The sequence below is a fragment of the Leucoraja erinacea genome, chromosome 14, assembly GCF_028641065.1.
Source record: "Leucoraja erinacea ecotype New England chromosome 14, Leri_hhj_1, whole genome shotgun sequence".
Taxonomy (NCBI): Eukaryota; Metazoa; Chordata; class Chondrichthyes; order Rajiformes; family Rajidae; genus Leucoraja; species Leucoraja erinaceus.
This window is the reverse complement of record NC_073390.1, coordinates 28,426,292-28,448,146: the sequence shown is the minus strand read 5'-3', so window position 1 is coordinate 28,448,146 and position 21,855 is coordinate 28,426,292. Positions and strand designations below refer to the sequence as shown.

The window sequence follows — 21,855 nt, the reverse complement described above, 5'->3', positions numbered from 1 at the left end:
TACTTTGAATCCCTTCATCCAAATTATTGATGTATATTGTAATTAGCTGCGGTCCCAGCACTGAGCCTTGCAGTACCCCACTAGTCACTGCCTGCCATTCTGAAAGGGACCCGTTAATCCCCACTCTGTTTCCTGTCTGCCAACCAATTTTCTATCCATGTCAGCACTCCACCCCCAATATCATGTGTCCTAATTTTGCCCACTAATCTCCTATGTGGGACCTTATCAAATGCTTTCTGAAAGTCTAGGTACACTACATCCACTGGCTCTCCCTTGTCCATTTTCCTAGTTACATCTTCAAAAATTCCAGAAGATTAGTCAAGCATGATTTCCCTTTCGTAAATCCATGCTGACTCGGACCAATCCTGCTACTGCTATCCAAATGTTCGGCTATTTCATCTTTTATAATTGACTCCAGCATCTTCCCCACCACCGGTGTCAGGCGAACTGGTCTATAATTCTGTTTTCTCTCTCCAGCCTTTCTTAAAAAGTGGGATAACATTAGCTACCCTCCAATCCACAGGAACTGATCCCGAGTCTTTAGAACATTGGAAAAGTATCACAAATGCATCCACAATTTCTAGAGCCACTTCCTTAAGTACCCTGGAAACAAATAATAAATAGGTGGATGTACAGGTTATGAAGCAATAGCCATTCCATTCTCCCACTATAATTATTATTCCAACATGTTTACTACCGAGTTTAATCTCAGGAATAATGATCAGAACAATTCACAGCTTCAATTCCTTCTGGATTATAAATGGCTATATCTGTGCTCGTTTATTAGAAATGTAAAAGTTATTTTACCATTGGAGGATTGAAAAGGTGGTTTTAGGACAGCTGCTACTGTCTCTTCTACATCACTGAATGGGTTCTCTGCAAAGACCAGGGTATACAATGTCACTCCCAGGGACCATATCTCCAACTCAGATCCAGAATACCTGAAAACAGATAGAGAAGATAGAACATGAAAATGATTTAACAGCGAGGAAAATGCCACAGCTTCAAATTTAGAAACGTTCCAATACAGAAGAAACTCTTAACTAGCCAATGGATAGCAACATAGTTTTTAGCAAATCCCTCACAACATGAAGGCATCATTTAGAGTATACAATGCACACGAGAGTACCAATCCTGTTCTCTCCTGCACATGCAGAGTTATGGAATTCTTCAAAATATGCTTTCAATGTACTTGAGAACCTACTGCAATAGGTATCAACTACATTGTACAAGGATATATATATATATATATGGATTTTACATGGATATTGTCGCAAAGTAAAGGTACGCCATTCCACTTCACCATTGAATAAAAATCAGGGCAATCTCTTAACTCTGCATTACCTTCCTGCATTCATCGCATGTCTTTCATCTTCCAATATCCAAAAATCCATGAACCTTTGCTAGTGATTACTACCCAACGACTCTTTATCCTCTTAATGAAGATTACTTTAAGCATTTCAATCCTTAATGGCCAAACTTGCACTTTGAGACAATGACTTCTGGTTCCAGACACCTCAGAGAGAGTTACAGAGCTGTACATAGAAAAATAGGTGCAAGAATAGGCCATTCAGCCCTTCGAGCCAGCACCACCATTCGATATGATCATGGCTGATCATTAAAATCAGTACCCCGTTCCTGCTTTTCCCCCCATATCCCTTGATCCCTTTAGCCCTAAGAGCTAAATCTAACTCTCTCTTGAAAACATCTAGTGAATTGGCCTCCACTGCCTTCTGTGGCAGAGAATTCCACGGATTCACAACTCTCTGGGTGAAGAGGTTTTTCCTCATCTTAGTCCTAAATGGCCTATCCCTTATTCTTAAACTGTGATCCCTGGTTCTGGACTCCCCCAACATCGGGAACAATTTTCCTGCATCTAGCTTGTCCAATCCTTTAAGAATTTTATATGTTTCTATAAGATCACATTGTCATATACATTAACTATTTTTTTGACAAACAGAAACAGACCCAGCACAAACCTTCAGCACTCTACTGGTCACAAGCCTCTAATCTGATAGACAACCCTGTACAACTATCCTTTGACTCCTTTCCCCAATCCAACTTTGAATCCAATTAGCAAGCTCACCTTGGATACCATGTGATCTAACCTTCCAGAATAGCTTACTATATGGGATCTTGTCAAAGGCCTTGCTAAAAGGCATATTCTCTTTTTAGTTTAGTTTGTCACATGTACTGAACTACAGTGAAAAGCTTTTTTGTTTTGTGTTACCCAGTCAACAGAAAGGCTATACATGATTACAATTAAGCCGTCCACACTGTACAGATACAGGATAAAGGGAATAATGTTTAGTGCAAAATATAGTCCAGTAAAGTCAGATTAAAGATAGTTCGAAGGTTTCCAATCGACCCAAATGTCATCAATTGCTTTTCGCCAGAGATGCTGCCTGACCCGCTGAGCTACTTCAGATTTGTCTGCCTAGGTCAGGCAACATTTCTGGAGAACATGGATAGGTCACCTATTAGTTTATTTTTTTGTATCTCTAAACTAAAAGGTGCCATTTCAGGTCAAGACACTTAGAAACATAGAAAATAGGTACAGGAGGAGGCCATTTGGCTCTTCGAGCCTGCACCGCCATTCATAGTGATCATGGCTGAGCATCCACAATCAGTAACCCGTGCCTGCCTTCTCCCCAAATCCCATGATTCCACTAGACCCTGGAGCTCTGTCTAACTCTCTTTTAAATTCATCCAGTGAATTGGCCTCTACTGCCTTTTGTAGCAGAGAATTCCACAAATTCACAGCTTTGGGTAAAAAAGTTTTTTCTCATCTCAGTTTTAAATGGCCTCCCCTTTATTCCTAGACTGTGGTCCCTGGTTCTGGACTCCCCCAACATTGGGAACATTTTTCCTGCATCTGGCTTTTTTAAGTTTCTATAAGATCTCCTCTCATCCTTCCAAATTCCATTGAATACAAGCCCAGTCTTTCCAATATTTCCTTATATGACAAGGGGGTTTGAGCCATTGTGAGAGCCATTAATGTCTATACCAAAGGATATCACAAGCCAGATCCTTTCTATAACAAGCACAACCTTGTAGGCAAGAGTAGGAGCCTTGGATTATACCCCAAAACAAGACATTTAAAAGCTTCATATTTTAATACTTACGGGTTTCCCATCAGTACCTCTGGAGAGCAGTATTCAATTGTTCCATAAAATGTACGGAAAACTTTCCCAGGCTCCAAGTTCACAGCTGAACCAAAGTCAATAAGCTTAACAGTGAAATCCTCGTCAATAATCACGTTCTCGTCCTTGATATCCCGATGCAGAATGCATTTACTGTGTAGATAATCCACAGCGGCCACAATCTGCAGTACAAAGGCCCACACAAATCTCAGTGTATACTTGCTACATTAAAGGCAAAACTAAGTATTTGATAAAAATATGGGAGATAACGCACAAGTATCTACTGAGGAACCAAGATTAGCGAGGAAGACATAAATTATTTAGAGAACATTTGTAGCGGCGGTTTTTACAACGTTCTCAAAATCCAATTTCGATAGCCAATAATTTGTCGGGTATGATTAGAAAAGTAGTCTCACGCACTCCACCACACATTCAAAACATCAAAGATGAATCTACCAGAAGTAGTCTCTTGATTAATGAAATAGACAGGTACGTCAGTTCTTTAAATAAGGTAAATTTAAATGGATAGATTTCAACTTCTCCATCACAGAATATCAATGCCAAATGTTTTAATTTCAGTTGAGGCTATTGCTCTCTACTTACAAGGAACACCAACCAATTTCCTCAACAATTCCATAAAGTTCACCAACTGCCCAATGGAAAAATCATGATTTTCATAACTTTGTTCCATCTTCATCAAATTAATCATCAAATTCCCAGGTTCTGGCCTTATACAGATCATGACGCTCAAGCTGTTCTTTGTCACCTTGCCAATGTCCTCCTCTTTATTGTTAAGCCCTTTTCTCCCACAGTAAATTCATTATTGTATCCCCACCCTTGAAATATTCCCTTTTTTATCAACACATCAACTACCACTCAGTTCTGAGAGTTTCAGGTCTACAGCACTCCTGGAGAACACCCCTCATCCCTAGCCCAGCTTGAAGGGAGAGGTTTTGACAATGGTACTTCAGAGGTGAATTGTGCTCTTGGTGTAATTTTTGCTTGCTTTAGCACTGAGGAGGAAGTATTGATCGTCTTTTATCAACCAGGCCTTACATGCTGAATGGAGGCAAAGATTGCTTCATGACAAAAAATGCCAAATCAAACTGAACGCTGCAATCAACATCCTATAGCCCCACTTCTGATAGCGTCGAAGGTCACGAATGAAGCCAGCTAATTTATAATACTGGTCTGAAGAAGTTCCACAGTAATTTACTGGGATTGAGATGATTAGCATTCAAAGAGCTTTCTTTGGCAAAAGGAGAAATCCTGGGGGGGGGGGAGGGGGGGGGGGGGGGGGGGCAGTCCTTGATTCCACAGTCAGAAATCACTCTTAACCTGGCTCTTGAAATCATAACTTTTATCCATGTTGAAGCCAAAATTATATTCATCTAGGATAATACATTACATTCAACTGTGGATCATCTCGGCAATATGCACAGCTACGTCAGGATGCTATTCATTGACTACAGCTCAGCCTTCAACACCATGATACTGAGTAAACTCATCCCTTAACTCCTGTTTGAACCCAGTTTGAAGAAGGGTCTCGACCTGAAACGTCACCTATTCCTTCACTCCATAGATGCTGCCTCACCGGCTGAGTTTCTCCAGCATTTTTGTCTACCTTAACTTCTGGACCTCGGCTTCGGAGCCTTCATCTGAAACCGACTTCTGATTTCCTGACATAGTCGATTAGAATTGATCATGACATTCCCGAGGTGCTGGCATGGCGGAGGTCTTCCTGTGGCCTGCCCGAAGCCTCGTCAGTCGGCGCAACTGGGAACCCACCCAAAGGCTCATCCGACAGCAGGACCCATCCGATGGCTCATCAGACGGCAGGACCCACCTGAAGGCTCGTTGGTCGGCTTAACCGGGAGGGAGCTGGAGACATCGGAAATGAGAAGCAAGGGCCGGTAGGAGGGCGAACCAGGGTAATGCCTCCATCACCTTCAAGGTTGGCTGCAAGAGGTGTCCCTGGGACACAAAGATGGCTGGGTGAGGAGATGGATGTCGGTTTGCGGAAACTGCTCCAATACATCGAGCGGACCGGCCAATCGGACTTTGGGCTTGGTGCCAAAACAGGGTGGCACCCGCATGGATAATATATGCAAAAAAAAATTCACTGTGCAGTTGCATTTGTGACAAATAAAGAACCATTGACAACATTTCCTATAAAACAGATTGTGTCTCTGTTCAAGGACGAACAGAGCTCAAACAGAGACGCACATAAACCTAAAAAAGGGTGATTCATTGGAAATGTTATATTCAATATTAAGCCCCAAGGGCTATAATATGCACGGACTGATTGGTTTTCTTTGAAACAACACAGGAGGCCAAAGACAGAGAGGTCTGAGTGGGAGAATTAATGTGTGAGAAGCAACTCGTAGCTAAGGTTTGCCTTTGACTTCCAGACTGAATAGACAGCACAAAGTCAGAATTGGTGATCTTCATTATTGTATATTGAACTAATAGATACTACATAAAACATCAGGAAAATAGTAACACTGGTCATTGATCTAATGTATATTTTTCTTATTACCTGTCTAAATATGAAGCTGGATAAGGGCTCATCCAAGTCTGGCTGCTGGTCAATGAATTCAAAGAGATCCAGGCCAGTTCCATGTTTCTCCATTACAAGTTGAAAGAAATCCGGGTTCTCAAACACATCAAGTACCTGTAGAGATTATAACACACTTGAATTTGCAGCTCTCTTTTAATAATTCTGGGAAGAATCAACACAAATAAATGAACTATCAGATCCATGAGGCATAGACTTATGCTTTTTGTTCCAATTATGCCTCAATACAATATTAAGCAACTGATAAAAGGCCAGCCCATCCTCAGTTTAATTAACAAGTTTGCACACTGTAATCAACATCCAAGTAATGCAAGAACACTCTGCTTCCAATAATAAATATTAATATCAGCACTCATTCGTAGTAGGGAAAGTAATACAGCTTATGAACATTTGACAATTCCATAAGCAACATGTCACGCAGGAACATAAAGAGATTATCTGTTGTCATGAAAGAGATTGTAGGCTATGTGGCAACAAGATCAGTGCCCTTCACCAGAAGGGACCCTCTCTAGCCTTATATAGTATTATATTCTAATGCTCACCAGTATAAACCTGGTGCAGATACCCAAGCTAAAACAGTGAAACATAAAAAGGTTGAAACAGGAAAAAAACGTGACTGACCTTGATTATGTTGGGATGGTTGAGTCGAGCAAGGATTGCGATCTCCTGACTTACTCTGCCCAGGTCCGCATCATCAACCCAACAGTCTTCAACAATCTTGCCCTTACGAATAAATTTCACCACAACCTGAAGATACAAAACAAGCATACCTGTAACGTACAATCGCTAAGATGCCCAAGCATTTTAAAATAAAGTTGCTGTCATTGCTGGTTGCTAACTGGGCTGTAAATGTCTTGTTGGCATGTTTTTTGTATCTTGGAGATGCTGTTAGATTTGGAAAGCAAAAGAACAGAGGCATATAATAAGATTAGTTTCCAAGAAGTTACTCACTTCTTAGTCATCTCTTTGCATTTATTTAGGGCAACATTAGAAAGGCCTTTGGATAGATGCAGGATACTGAACATCTCGAAAGGTGCAAGGAGGGGTGATATTTGACAACAATGGGCAATTAAATGGGTTGAGCTTTAAGTTTCTAGTGACCATATGCACAATCAAGCTCGGACAGATGGAAGATGACAATAGATGATAATAGATGACAACTGAACTTCAAGAGAAGACATCCTGCTTAAATACTATTGTTTAAAAGTTCACAATGGATTAGAACTACACGGTTGCTAAAGTTAACTGGATTCTATGAAAAGTTTTCAAATAATCTAATGAAATGTTCATGAAATTAAGAAACAAAGAAGTTGGTTATTCAACCCAACAGGTATTTGAAAGGTAATTAATTTAAATTTCTTCATCACCCGACAACTAATTCGCTTCAAAGCATATATCCATTTTATTTCTGAAGCTTACTACTGAATCTATTTTTCCCCACTCATCCAGATTTTAAAATCATACTATGAACTAACCTCCGGATTTTCTGAAAAATAAACTTATATGTGCATATTACATAATTATTTTAAATTATTCAGTAGGATTACTGATTGGCTCAAAGGGTATTTTATTGTCACGTGTACCAATTAAGGTGCAGTGATACCTGATTTACCATACAGCCATACTAAAAAAAAGCAACAAGACACACAACTACATAAAAGTTAACATAAGCATTCTCCACAGCGGATTCCCCGCATTCCTCACTGTGATGGAAGGCAATAAAGTTTAATCTTCTTCACTCTTTATTCTTTATATGGGGCAGTTGAACCATCCGCAGTCGGGGCAATCGAAGTTCCCGCAGCCGGCGATCGAAGCCCCTGCGATCGTAGCGGTCTGGAGCACCCGAAGTCACGAGCTCCACAATGTTAAGTCTGCAGGCTCCCGCAGTTGGAGCTCTGAGGTCAATCCCCAGCAAGAGGCCGTCAGCTCCTCGATGTTAGGCCGCAGTGCAGACGGAGTTACGATACGGGAGAAAATCGCATCTCCATCGAGGTAAAATATTTTTTTATGTTTCCCCCAACACCCCCCCCCCCCCCACCACATAAAACAGCTAAAGAACACTAAAACATACATTTAACATATACTAAAAAACAACGAAGAAGAAAAGAATGGGACAGATTGTTGGCGAGGCAGCCACTGCTTGTTGCGAATGTGCTCCTTTTGCATGACTGAAAAGAACAAAACAATAAAATAAGTGAGCTTTACGTATACGAGTCAGCGATGAAGCTCTGTGCATACCTCTTTATTGCTAAATTTTTGATGTGCTGTCCACACAAAACCAAAAGCTCCCTTCCCTAGTGGGCTGACCGTGGTATAAAACTCAGAGTATTCTCCTTCACAAGCTTTCGCCATCTCCAAATCTTCTGAATACGTTAAACCATGTAACTTTGCGGTTTCCATTATAACCTGAAAAAAAAAGAACAACCTATAATTCAAGTACAACACCTTATAGCATAAACAGACTACTCTAAAAAGTATTCTTGATTTGAAGAACAGAGACACTTAACCCCCACATTGAGGTTGTAGTTTATAATTCCAGAGATTGAAACTTCAGCTCAGCTTGAAGGTGAGAGGGGCAAAGTGTAAAGGTGATGATGTGCATGGCAAGTTTTTTTTTAATACAGAGGGTGGCAATAGGTGACGTTTTAGGTCGGGATCTTTCTTCAGTTCGAGTTACTCCAGCACTTTGCGTCTACCTTGGGTAATATATAATTAGGTGTAAAGCAATTTTGATTCTGTCACAATAATGTTACATATGTGACAGCTACATGCTGATCCACAACTGCTCAATACACGCACTCTGTTGTATGAACCTGAAGCCTTTAGAACCACCTGCACCAGCTTCAATATTTAGTGATGTTTCATTACTTCCTCATAAGCTCCATTCACAACAGCCTTGATGTGTATCATGGACTAAAATAAAAATAAATCAAGTATTCACTTGACTAACCTCTCCCAAGCTGATAGAGTGTGCTGCAGATAGGGAAGTGCTGTTTAGAGTAGACAATAAAAGATTCTTCAGCCCAGCCTCTCTCCGACTCTGAGCATGATTCCGCACTACCCACACACAATACAATTTTCCTCCATCTCGCAACTGTAGACACTTGACCTGAAACACTATGCCTGGGGCAAAAAGATGGCGATTACACATAACATTCAGATTCTTGAAGTTCACTCAATATCATCTTATTCCATAGTTTGTTCTTCTATCAATCATAAACATACATATCCAACACAGTAAGCTAGGAAAGATTCAAATGCAGTATCCGGTGTGGTATGCATTCATTTGTCAGATGTTAACATAATTGGAACAATCACACATTTCTCACAATCACCCTGATCCTTTCCCCTCCCCTCCCCACCCCCGGGACTTGCGATCGCCCGCCGGGGGCTTTAACATCGGGAGAAGAATGGAACACAGGGGAGAGACAAGACTTTGCCTTCCATCACAGCGAGGAGGAGATTCACTGTGATGGATGTTTGTGTAAATTGTGTTAATTGTGTGTCTTGGTTCTTTTCTTGTTGTATGACTGCAGAAACCAAATTTCATTTGAACTTCTTTTGAGGTTCAAATGACAATAAAATTGTATTGTATTGTACTCAACTCCACGGCCTTCTCAACTGGCAGGATAAGGCCCAATACAAACCAGAGGAATACCTCGTATTCCGCCAAAGTAATCGGCACGCCAATGGTATGAACATTGAAATTTCCAATTTCAGATAACCCTTGCCTCCTGTGCTCCTATTCCCCTTTCCTTCAAATCTTCTTCTGGCTCTCCCATTTTTTCTTCTTTCCCCATACACCCCACCCATCAACTATTTTCTTCCGCTCCCCCTACTAGTTCCATACTACCCACACATTTCATCGACCAGATTCCTCCCCCATCTGGTTCCATCTGCCCTTTACCTCTTCCCCTAATGGTTACCGTTATCACCTTCCTTACTTTTGAGATTCCTGCTTATCACCATCCAAAAGCTGTCTTCACCCTCCCTCCCCCACCTGGTTTCATCTGCCCTTTTCCTTATGTTTGCATCTATCAGCCTCCTGCTTTTACTTATGAACACCATTGTTCCCCCATCTGCCAGTTATCCTTCATCCTCCTCAGTTTGCCAGTTATCCTTCATCCTCCTCAGTTTGCCTGTCACCTCATGACTCTCCCCACTCCCTGCCCTATTGATCCCAACTATCTTCCTCCTCTGTCCTGGTGCAGGGCCTTAACCTGAAACATTGACATTCCGTTCCCCCAGAAATGCTAACCCAGCCTCTGACTTCAGAGTTGATTTTTTTGATTTTTCCTCCAGATTCCAACATCTTTAGTGTCTCTTGGAATTGTAATATGGCAATTTATGTGATGCTAAACTTTGCTCAAGCCTCTCATGTCAATATAATTCCTCTATTTAACAAAATAGAAAAAACACAATATCACCAGAGTATTCTAATACCCAAGTGGATATGGCATTTCAAGGGTTGGTATATATTGCAATTATTTAACAATGGGACCAAACAATAAATCTACTAATGCAAAAAAACACTTTAATTTTCATTTTAGCTATGTACCATATGACATTAAAATTACTTACATAGTCTGGAACCATCCCTGTGATAGCAGTTACCAGTATAGTTCCCCTCATTAATTTCACAATTGGGCTTTAAAGAACTATCTGAGCTCAAGTATTTATGGGATTTTGGTGTTGATGTAACATGTCCTTCCAGTTCATCCTTACTTCCCATAATTTCCAGACAAGGACTCTGCCGCACTGAGTGTTCACTGGCACTTATTTCACTATTACGCAGATGACCCTTGCTATAAATTAATCCTTCAGACAGAATATCAGTGATCCTTGGACAAACAGAGAATTGTTCTGGTGCTCCTACACAGTGGCTGGTTATTTCTGTACTTTGGTAACTGCAAGTAGATGTATTAATTTCTTTCACAGCAGCTATCTTACTTTGCTCAGATTCTGATTCAAGGTCTGAATCAATCACATAAGGTGATGGAGTCCTGAGAAGCTCTGAGGTCGTGCAAGAAGTGCCAGACTGATCTACAGAAATAAGTTCTGAATCGCTGCTGAGCTCCAGATCCTTAAGACCATACAGAATTGAACTTACATCAGCCTCTGGCTGGTTTTCAATCTTTGTGTCACACTGCTGGTGTTGGCTTGCAGATAGATTTATTTGACCACTTAACCTGGCAGAATAAATCATTTCATGCCTTTCTTTGTAGACACTGTTTTGTTCTTTGTGGTTTTCAGATGGAAGACTAAATTCATAGGAGACTTGTTGCCACCAACTTTCATTTGCTATACCTACTTCATTAGATTGGCCACCAAGATAATTATGATACACAGCTTTATCTTCCTCGGGTATTACGAGAATTCTGGGAGAAGTCCCATTTCCAGGCACGTTTTCATCCAGGGTTGGGGTCCCTGGGGAATCACAGATCTTGCCACGATGTTGCATGCCATCACCATTTTGATCTGAAGAGGTTACTACATCTCCTGACAAACTGGTTTGCTGACCACACATGGACAAAAGTGGGTTTAGATTTGATGAGCGTGGTAATTTACCCATTCCTTCACTGCAGTGACAGGCTACTGCTGATGATGCAGAGAGTGAACAAAATCCGCACCCACCAGCAGAGCACAGTGCCACAGTTGAGTCCTTTGGAACCAAATGTTCTTCAGTGTTCTCTGGATTTATTTCTTCAAATTGAGATGAACATTCATCAGTCCTTTTCGAACCAACAGCAGTAATGGATGGTGACAAGAGATTTTTGGTGGCAGCACTTTCCAAAAGTCGCAAGGAATTACTGCTCTCCTTCACAGGCTGAAGTTGTTTCGCTTGGACAACCATTTCATTTGTGTTATCACTCCCTGGTCTGAAACGATAAAGCATGATAAAAATACATGTATGATATAGAACAGCAACACAATCTTAAGATTGAAATTGTAACATTTAACAATGACATTCTTCTCTCATAATTTTACTAAATGTTACAAAGTCAGTTGGCTAATCTGACCAGAAACTGTGTTGCATAGGGCCAGTTAAAGTTTACCCTTCTACAAACTAGGAATGTATTCATACCCAGCAGTTAGATTGAAGCTTTAGTATCATTAACAACTCATACAAACTGATAAATACACATTCATGCCACAAAATGTTAGAGGGCAACTTGGTTGGCCTAGGTTGGATTTGGGCTAAAGGGCCAACTTTCCATGCTGTATGACAACACATCATAGTGCACTGTAAAGTGAAATGTATTAAACTTGATAAAAGTGCATTCCTTTCCAAGAGCATATTACATTTGATTTCATAATAACTACAAAACTTCTAAGAGCATAAAGCTCTGAAATTCATCTTTGAATCCAGAACCTTGCAAAATCTTAGCAAATTATAATCTACACTGCTAACAATAGCTGATCCAAATAAAAGTGGAATGTTTGATCAACAATGTATACAGATTTATCTTTCTAACACTTCAACTCTATATTTTTTTGAAAATATGCTAACTGATGAATAACTCAACATATTGACAATCTATTCAGTGTACTCATTTCAATTTACTAAGTACTACAGTGCATCATATTTCATAAGTTCAGAAGGGGGCAGATTGTCCTTCCACAGACTTTTCCTTAACAAATTCATCAGTCTGAAGAAGGGTTTCGGCCCGAAACGTTGCCTATTTCCTTCGCTCCATAGATGCTGCTGCACCCGCTGAGTTTCTCCAGCTTTTTTGTGTAATCATCAGTTTAACTTCATGGTCACTCTTTTCTGAACTTTTGAAAATGCACATTTTTTGTTTCACAGATTGGAATTGCCAAGATATTTCACAACGGCTCTTCTCTATCCAGACTCCATGTCATGGTTGTCACACTAGTTGGCAAATCTAACACCCAAGTGCTCACTTCACATGATCATTGTGAATTCATTTCCTTTCTCTCCGTTCTACTCTGTGATGCTACAGAAATTATAAAGATATTAAAATACTTCACAAAAGTCTCCAATTGAAGAGGATCAAATTAATTCAGCAGCTTATGACCAACATTGAATCATATGTAGTTGACTGTATTAAGCTAACTCCAAAAATGGCATTACCATTTCAAAATCTTGGTTTCTAGAGAGACTTTGGTTACGGATTAAATCTTTTTACCTGCTGAAAGGAGTCGAGGTGACTTTTGGAGATGACATGGTGGAAGGAAGGCTGCAGTTACTATTTAACCTTGAACTGGTTCCGGTAAATATTGGGACCTTTGATCCTATACCACAGTCTTTTGCCTGTTGTACAAGAGCTCTATTTCCAGCAACCAACAGGCTTGGATCTACATTAGAAATCACATTGTAAGCACTAAAATTATAATTCTAGGTTAACACCACACAAAATTATTATTCCTTATATAAATGTTCCGAAGCCTGGTATATCCCAAGTATTTTTCTTGTTATATTGTGCAAATATTCTTTAAAAGGCAGTGCAATCATAGATATTTCATATTTTCTTTGTTAACTAGTGTAAAATAAAATATCTAGTCATGATTATTGTTAATTTTGTGTAATTTTTCTAACAATGCTTATCAGGAAATTGTGTTGTTCCCAAGAGACAGCAGTAAAATAATTTTCTGTGCAGCATTAAAGAAATTGAAAGGAGACACTACTACCAACAGGTAAGCATTCAGGTATTGTATTTCTCATCTCCAGGATAACTTATTTCATAAAGTGTTAAATTATTTTTATGGACTGGCACAGAAATGTGTTTCTTATATAATAAAAGTTGAAAGTTTTCATAGAAATCATTCATTCTGTCTACATGACAAATTGCGAGGAAGATTCATTGAGGAATAGTAATGTCTTCAGAAGGAGAAAATCAATGGAAATAACAGATGTTTCTCAGGATGCCTGATAAGGCCGCAGTTTAATGTCTCATCCAAAACAACAGTTTGCCATTCCTTCAGAATTGTACCAAATGCTTTTTCTTGGCTTTGCTCAGGAATGGGCTTGAAACCACAACCTTTCCATTGAGAAATAGGTGCACAAGAGTCATGGTTGACAAATGTACATTTTTGGAAGATAGAGGCAACTTAAACAATGTAGCAAGGTTTTAATATATTTCTGATGCATTAAATTCTAATCTAAAATAAAATGTTCAGACATTAATACAAAACCTGAATCCAGAAATGTATGTAGCACATCTCATTTTACCCCAGCATGAAATGGTCCCTTATACTCCTCCCAACCCCTATTCTGTGCACTGTACCTTTCTTTGTTGTGTCAGATAAGGCAGGGACCTTATTAGACATCTTGATGTTATTGCAAAGCAGGTTGATGCTACCTGCATAATCCCGGTCTTCTAAATATACACATAACCCAAAGAAACAGACCAAAAGATGCACCACAAAGAGAAAAAGAGAACACAAGTTTATAAAGGAGAAAAAGCATTCTGATGTATTAACAACTACAATAGATATGATTCTCCTATTGAAAACAACGTGAGCAAGATTTTATGCTGTCAATTGTATATACAGTTTTATCTCAGATCCCCAATTTCTTCATAGTATATTCTCACTTGCTCTCACTGTATTAAATAGGCAATAAATACTAACCTACACCAATGAAAGGCACCACCAATAGCATTTTTATAACTATTTAAAATCCAAAACAATACATCTTCTCTATTCAAGATTCTTGTGTGAATAAAAAGGCACCAAGTGATTTCTGTAGTCAGATAATGATTTTAATTCTAGAAGCACTTCCCTGCTGCTCTTTATATCCCTGTAGTGAAATCTGACCAAAGCAAGTTTCAGCACTGACCAGATTCAAACCACCTGTCCATTAGAATCTTTCAAAGAAATCCAGTAGAATTTTGCACCACAAAACATGACAAGCTTTAAACATCGTGTCCATTTAATGCTATGTCACCCATTAATTAACAGCAGAGTAGCTACTTATTTTAGAATTAATTATTTCCTCAGGGGTATTGAATCACTAAAAACAATGCAAATATTGCTCTCTTGCATTACAGCACATCAGATTAGACTTGGTCAGATCTTTAAAATATTCCGATTTACCCCAGTATTTGTCCATATAAAATAACCGTACTAGATATCAATGTATTTATAATATAGCAAGGAAGGAATTTCTAATGATTTAAGATGCTCGATAAAATACAATGCATGCCAAAATAGTTTCAAGTAGTTTAAAATATGATTGAAGTAATATCTAGCAATAAAGGTAATCCTAATAATTAATTTTACTGTCTTCTTTCTATTAATCAAAAGAAAAGTCACAATTCTTGAAAACTGTGGCTCAAACCAATGTTTTAAATAGCTGATTCAATGTAAATAATGAACCATATATTGCACCCTCTACAAAATATCCTGTTAATTAACTACAATCAAGGTTCTCTATGGGCTTTTAAAGAAAAAATGCTAGAATCATGGAATAAAATTCTGAACACAGCCAAAATGCCATTCTCCAAATAATCAAAATAGAATTTCATAACACAATTCATGGTAAAAAAAACAAGAAGATTACACGTTACAGATCCTTCTACAGCTTGCATGCAACCTACAATGGAAATAACACCAATATATGGAAGGTTCTGGCAACAGCAACTACTCAGAACATAGAAAATATTTTAATTTCCTTTACTAACTTGTAAACATATACAAATCTGAACCCACATTATATAATGTCCATTGCTTTAACAAAACAGAATTAATATGGCTCACTAAAGTTAATATCTATAATCTATTCAGACAACAGAAGTCCTGATAATTGTTGGCTTTGAGTCTAACAACAGTTTATGGAGGAGACTTTGCAAACAGTTTATTTAAAATCATTAAAAAGAACCAAATGCATTCATTAATTTTGACTGCAATATAGAAATGTTGACACCATCTCATTAATTTTAAAGAACAATTTATATCATTATTGTTGGTGCCTTCTCGCTCCCATATCTAGTTAGTATTGCAACTAGTACACTAATTACAGCAGCAAAGCAGGAGCACAGCAATAGCTCACGCTATTTAAACTAGGCAGAAGCAAAAGCAAATAAAGAATTCTGATTGCAATTTTTAATTTACCTGGCATAATGTCAGACAGTGCTGTGTAACTATAGCACCCTCCTACACTTGCCTCACCATTACGACATACTTCTACTTCATCGGCTTCATCTTCCAGAGAAGATAATGGTAGAAATCCATCATCAATTGGGTCCATGTAGTCATAGAAACCAGGAATTAAAAATGTAATATTCTAAAAAAAAAGATGCTTGCATCTCAGAATGCCGTAAACCAAAACTTGATTTCATTAGTTAACATTATTTAATATTTATTATGTAATTTTTAAATAGGAAAAACATATTTTGGATTTACAATACTGAATTTTTTTTAAATAACATTTTCTTCAGTATGTAGCTAATACTGCAAGGCAAAAAATGTAAATGCAGGAAAACTAGAACAGATTTATTTGCTGGTTTTTTTTTTTTTTTAAAGGGCTACCAAGTAATTTCTTGGTGACGTTCTACCAAGCTGTTTGTTTATTATAGTGAAGATACAATATATCCAACAAAATCTTCCACAACATTAACAGTTAAAACTCATACATCTGCAGGCATGAAAAAAAAGGATAAACTATGTGTAAATAAAAATAACCTAAGTTAATCAGCAGTGCTAAGCAAGAAGTTATAATGTTAAGCACTTTGAAACTATTTTGAACACAAAGCTTTGGATGGGTTGGAAAGCCAGTAGGCAATGACTCTATGACTAAGGTTTGTTTAGTGCCCATTCCAAGAGACAGATTTGGGCCTTTCTTACTGATTATTTTTACCATGCTATGCCTCTGTATAGTGCACATTTTCTACTCACTAATTTCACTTCTGCTCTTATAGCTTCAGAATTTGACATCTCTGCATTCCTTTGCATGTACTTTGTTAGAATGCATCTTCTCTTCCAATTACATTTCTGAGGTTGGCCTGGAGATTACTTATGAGGAAATCTTGCTGTTTAAGTTGGTTTGAAAAATGACATTTCAGTTGTGACCTGAAAGATAAGTTAGTTATCTTCATGTTCAGTAGGTGATTGTTCCCATGTCAGCAGATGTATATATTTTAAATTGTTAATATTGTGGACGTTTACCATTGGACATATTCTTGTATTTTCACTAACAAACATCATATTCATTGAAAAACATCACCCAGAAATTACTCTGTGGCTGTGTTTCATTTTTTTAAATCCAGGATATAAATTAGTTTGAATTTTCCTGTATTGAAATGTTCTGTATCGTATTATTATTTAGTACTATATTGTAGTATTAGGTATGGATATTTCTAACACTTGTTTATCCATATGTAAGTTACTTCCCTCATTCTATTCCCCATAAACTTGAGGCCATCCAAACAGGCTTTACTGTCAGTAATTCCTTCCTTTACTCTCTTTTCTTAAGCCACTTGTTCATAGATGTTGTGTTTTTTCTTCTATCCTCATATCTCATTGAAATGACATCAGTGTGTGTGTGTGTGTGTGTGTGTGTGTGTGTGTGTGTGTGTGTGTGTGTGTGTGTGTGTGTGTGTGTGTGTGTGTGTGTGTGTGTGTGTGTGTGTGTGTGTGTGTGTGTGTGTGTGTGTGTGAGAGAGAGAGAAAAAGGTATTGGGACACTTGCGCTTCTTTAAAGTATTATACAAATGAAAGTGTTGTTGGAATGTTCTAAGAGTTCTAGAGTAGATCACCTAGGAAGCATAAGCATAATAGGTTGAGTGGCTCACTAAGCCTTTCAGCATCTTACCTTGCCCAACAACTCTGTTTTCTCATAGCCAAACAACATAAGAGCAAAGTTATTATTCAAACTGTGTATAGCTCCATCTGGCAGAAGAGTGATCAGACCACTGACAGTAGTAAAAACCCACAAAATTCCTGAGAAAACCACGTCCATGTCTGAGATTGCTTCATTTATATCGTCCTGGGAATCAGCTGAGAATAAAGATAAAGGCACTTAAAAACAAAGTACATCTGCATCAAAAAATTACGTATGATTGAAAAGTATAGAGGACTAAGGTCATAATAAGAGCAAAATAAGGCCATTCGGCCCACCATGTCTACTCCGCCATTCAATCATGGCTGATTTATCTCTCCCTCCTAACCTCATTCTCCTGCCTACTCCCCATAATTTCCGACTCATTAAATTAGTGTTAGGAAACCCAGTACTCATAGAAAAAAAAAAAAACTTGGCTTTCTGCTACCAAAAGGTTTTAAGGACAGATTGTGATTATAAAGAATATGAAGGGAGATACTGAAGGATAAAATATTTCCCTCTCAGTTCCATTTGAAAAAGTTGACTGCAGAGCTCAGCAGCTCTGTTCTAAAACTCATTTCATCAAAATCACAAAGATTGAAAGAAAGTTAAAAAACGTTTTCTGGGCCAAACGCAGACAGGTGGGACTAACGTAGATGGGCATCTTGTTTGGCAAGGGCAAGTTGTGCAGACGGGCCTGTTTCCGTACTGTATGACTATGGATTATACATTTTTTAAACATCAGGAAACAGAAAAAAAGCGATACCATTATGGAATGAACAGATAGAGTGTCAGTGTGAGTAGTGAAGAAGGTTGTTTAGTTTAGAGATACAGTGTGGAAACAGGCCTTTCGGCCCACTGAGTCCACGCCGGCCAATGATCACCCATTCATTAATGAAATACATGAATAAACTAAAACTAGTTCTACCTTATACACCAAGGACAATTTAAGGAACCCAATTGACCTACAAACCTGCACGTCTTTGGACATCCCTGTTTAAGGATTCAGCAGGATATAGATCACCTATTGATATGACTGAGAAATGGCAGATGGAGTTTAATCCAATCAAGTGTGAGGTAGAATTTAAGGGAAAAATGTACAGCAAATGGCAGGATTCTTAACACCATTAATCTAAGAGGGATCTTGGGGTCCTAGTCCATAGTTCCCTGCTACCATAAGGAACGATGCAGAAGCTTGAAAGCGTGCAACACCAAACTCAGGCACAGCTTCTTCCCCTCAGGTGTCAGGCTTCTGAACAGTCCTTCCAAAAAAAAATCAAAATCTGATTTATCCCAACCCCATTGCAGACATTGGACTTTGTCTCTGGAACTGGTGCCCTACAATGCTACAATCCCTACAATTTTTTCCTTTCAGCAACCTTAAGTATGTATATGCTTAGTACTTATCCAACCACATACAAGTCATATAACTTAGATTCATATAGGAAAATATAGGCCCATTTTTCCCCATTTGCTGGACTGAGGTGAGCATAGCTGGGAGCACGAAACAGACTTACTCACTGAGTGAGGCTGGCTGGCAACCACTCTTCCCAGACTTGCTCCCTCTCCCTTCACAGCCACAATAGTGATTCTCTTCCACACACTATTTTTGTGAATTTCTAATTCCTGAAAAATGTAGGTTATAAACAGTTCTCACGAATCTGACCCTTTTGTAACCAGGGGACTGCCCATACAAACAAGAAAGGAACATTTGAATGAAGAAATTCTTTCAGAAGGTACAATTTACATTGTTGAAAGCTGTGTTTCTTAAAATGTAGCAATATTTGCAGAACTCTAAGTGGTAAGTTAATCTCGTCTTTCTACTTTGCTCTATCGATACTGTGACTTGCTGTTTTTGGCTTTGTTTCAGATTAAGTGTCTTCTCCCTTTGTTTATTGACATTCTACAGTGCAGCCTCAGAAATAAAACCCCAAAATACAAAGCCACATTCATCCCCAAAATGCAAAGCCACTTCCATAGCAAATAAACTGCAATACAGCACGGCACCCAATGACTTACTCATCATCAATCATTTCATTTTAGCTGTTTCATTCTTCCCCACCCACCCCAAAAGCTTTCTAATACTATACCTGCAGCATGAATATATTTCTGCACCCCAGTGCTGTAATTCTCCGGGACTTTAAGGCTGAGTTTAATACTGAGAGGAAAAGTGCTGCCACCTTTTGCTCTGCCGACTGCTCGCTGAATTTTCAAATTCTGAAAGAGATACACTAGAAAATGAACAAATCATCCAGCAATTCATCTCTTTCCAAACCACCTGTGCCTACAAGTCTTGCTGCTTTTCCATAATTGACACCACATTGAATATTATAATATTTTCCCTAATATTGAGGATTGTTAGGAAATATCCATCAATTAAAGTGATAAAAGAAAGTATCCCTCAGACTTAATTTGGTATTGCCATATTTAATTGTACTGATAAACGAAAAGTTTCTCTATATTCTGAGAAAGACAGGCAAACCAACCTAAATTTTGAAGCAAAATCTAGGCAAGCTCGGCTCGTTGGCAGTTCAGGGAGAGGTGAGGATCAGCTGAGTCAATGGTCGCGTGGACCATGGGCAGCCGGAGTGCAGGCAAGGTTCAGCAGTGGTGGTGGCAGCCGAGGAAGGTGTGTGGGCAAAGGGTGGCAACAGTAGGTCGGGCCTGGAAGCAGCATGAGCCCGGGATGGCGCAAGTAGCTAGGGCGACGGCACGAGCATGGGTGGCATCGGCAGCCACTGGAAACCATTATATTCCAACCGAAACCATTTATAAAGATGTCCATTAAAACAAGGGTTTACTCTATTCCGAAATTCCCTTTAAATTGATTGGACTATTACTGAGGTAATCCTGCCCAAAATCACCTTTTGCAATTCATCTTCATCCTGCAACACCTTCTTTGGTTTTTGTGATTTTTGGCCTTCCATCACAGCTATGTGATGGATGTTTATGTAAAATGTAATTGTGTTGTGTCTGGGGTCTATTTGTGTGTAATGTATGGCTGCAGAAACGGCATTTCATTTGGACCTCCAGGGGTCCAAATGACAAATAAATAGACTATTGACTATTGACTTAATCCGAAACATCTTTAAGAGTAACCACAACAAAATACTTAAAGATAACGGTTCTTGAAAAATTAAAGGTTAAAGTAAAACAATTTATGATCACTCATTTTTGTTCAAATAAACCATTTTCAATGGTAGATGCCATTTTCAATGGTAGAACTGTTTAAAAGCAGCAGGAGGGAAAAGATAGCTCAATAAGAAGCGAAGGGACAAAAAAAAAAACTGAAAGCTTATTGGGCATTTCTATAATAGGAAAAGAAAATAAATAAGGTGGTAAATTACCAGTGTGAACAGTAAGGTCAGATCTTTTAGCATCTACAGCCTAAAAAAAATCAGTTCAAGATGACAAATGTGGGATAATAATCTGATGCACATCATTATACAATATGTATATTTCTTACAGCACATCTCAGCCTGATCAGCAATATCATTTCACTACATTCACATTCAATAGTTTCAAACCTTTGGTATCTTCTTACAAGATGACGGTATCTTTACTGAAGGAATGACATCAGTTATTGAAAAGCCAACAACCTCCTCTTCAGATGCATAACCATGGAGATAGGCAAATGGCTTGTCACATGATAAAATTCTTCCCTAAAGAAAAGAACATTAATTTTACTGCTAAATAATCTCAAAATGAATGCACAATGTTGCATTTTGGCATTCAAAAACTATAAAACTGTAATCCTAAAAAAAATCCAGAACTCTGGGGCTTTTAATGGTGCCAGGCTTGCAGATTTTGCAAACATTAGGACACATACAGACACAAACACACTTTAGGCCAGAGAAGTTGCCTGTCCCGCTGAGTTACTCCAGCATTTTGTGTCAAGCTTTAAATTTAGTGTTCTTTTGGATGTTATAAAGTACTACAATAAATTTGCCAGTGAACCTTATGTTTTCAGGTGTATGGGAATTAAGGGTTACGGTGAGTTTAAGTGGAACATGGAAACGAGAGCACTAGTGAGCCAGATACTAAACCGTGCAGATTTCAAAATAGCAGATTACCAGAATTTAGAACGATAGCTGGAAATTTACTAAAGAATTGCAAATTAGGGATAAAGTAATCATAACAAAATTGAAGGATAATTAGGAAGAAAGAAACCTGATATTTATACATCACAATCACATTTTCAGATTGTGTTAGCCTCACAACCAATAAATTATGTGTACAAAACCAAATTACTGCCGATGCAGTAATTTGGTTTTGTCATCTACAATTGCTTCTCCTACATTTTCTGAATTATATTGTGCAGCCACTGTTTTGAGGACCACCACTGCAGCCAA

At 38.5% G+C, this 21,855-nt stretch overlaps 1 protein-coding gene across 4 annotated transcripts in view; it reads right to left on the bottom strand.

The window, feature by feature from the left end:
• The window catches only part of pask (PAS domain containing serine/threonine kinase), a 41,846-nt gene that overhangs the window by 5,523 nt on the left and 14,468 nt on the right, over positions 1-21,855 (bottom strand). For 3 of the 4 annotated variants that reach the window (XM_055645964.1, XM_055645961.1, XM_055645962.1), the window contains exons 6-18: positions 21,031-21,165; positions 19,594-19,720; positions 17,498-17,682; positions 15,799-15,970; positions 13,971-14,063; positions 12,873-13,041; positions 10,303-11,600; positions 8,672-8,844; positions 7,960-8,127; positions 6,343-6,468; positions 5,683-5,817; positions 3,126-3,325; positions 808-941 (exon numbers count right to left, since the gene is read on the bottom strand). In XM_055645964.1, the coding sequence (XP_055501939.1) occupies positions 808-941; positions 3,126-3,325; positions 5,683-5,817; positions 6,343-6,468; positions 7,960-8,127; positions 8,672-8,844; positions 10,303-11,600; positions 12,873-13,041; positions 13,971-14,063; positions 15,799-15,970; positions 17,498-17,682; positions 19,594-19,720; positions 21,031-21,165 (3,115 nt within the window). The remainder of the gene's footprint in view (positions 1-807; positions 942-3,125; positions 3,326-5,682; positions 5,818-6,342; positions 6,469-7,959; positions 8,128-8,671; positions 8,845-10,302; positions 11,601-12,872; positions 13,042-13,970; positions 14,064-15,798; positions 15,971-17,497; positions 17,683-19,593; positions 19,721-21,030; positions 21,166-21,855) is intronic. The other variant, XM_055645963.1, reaches the window with a different exon arrangement.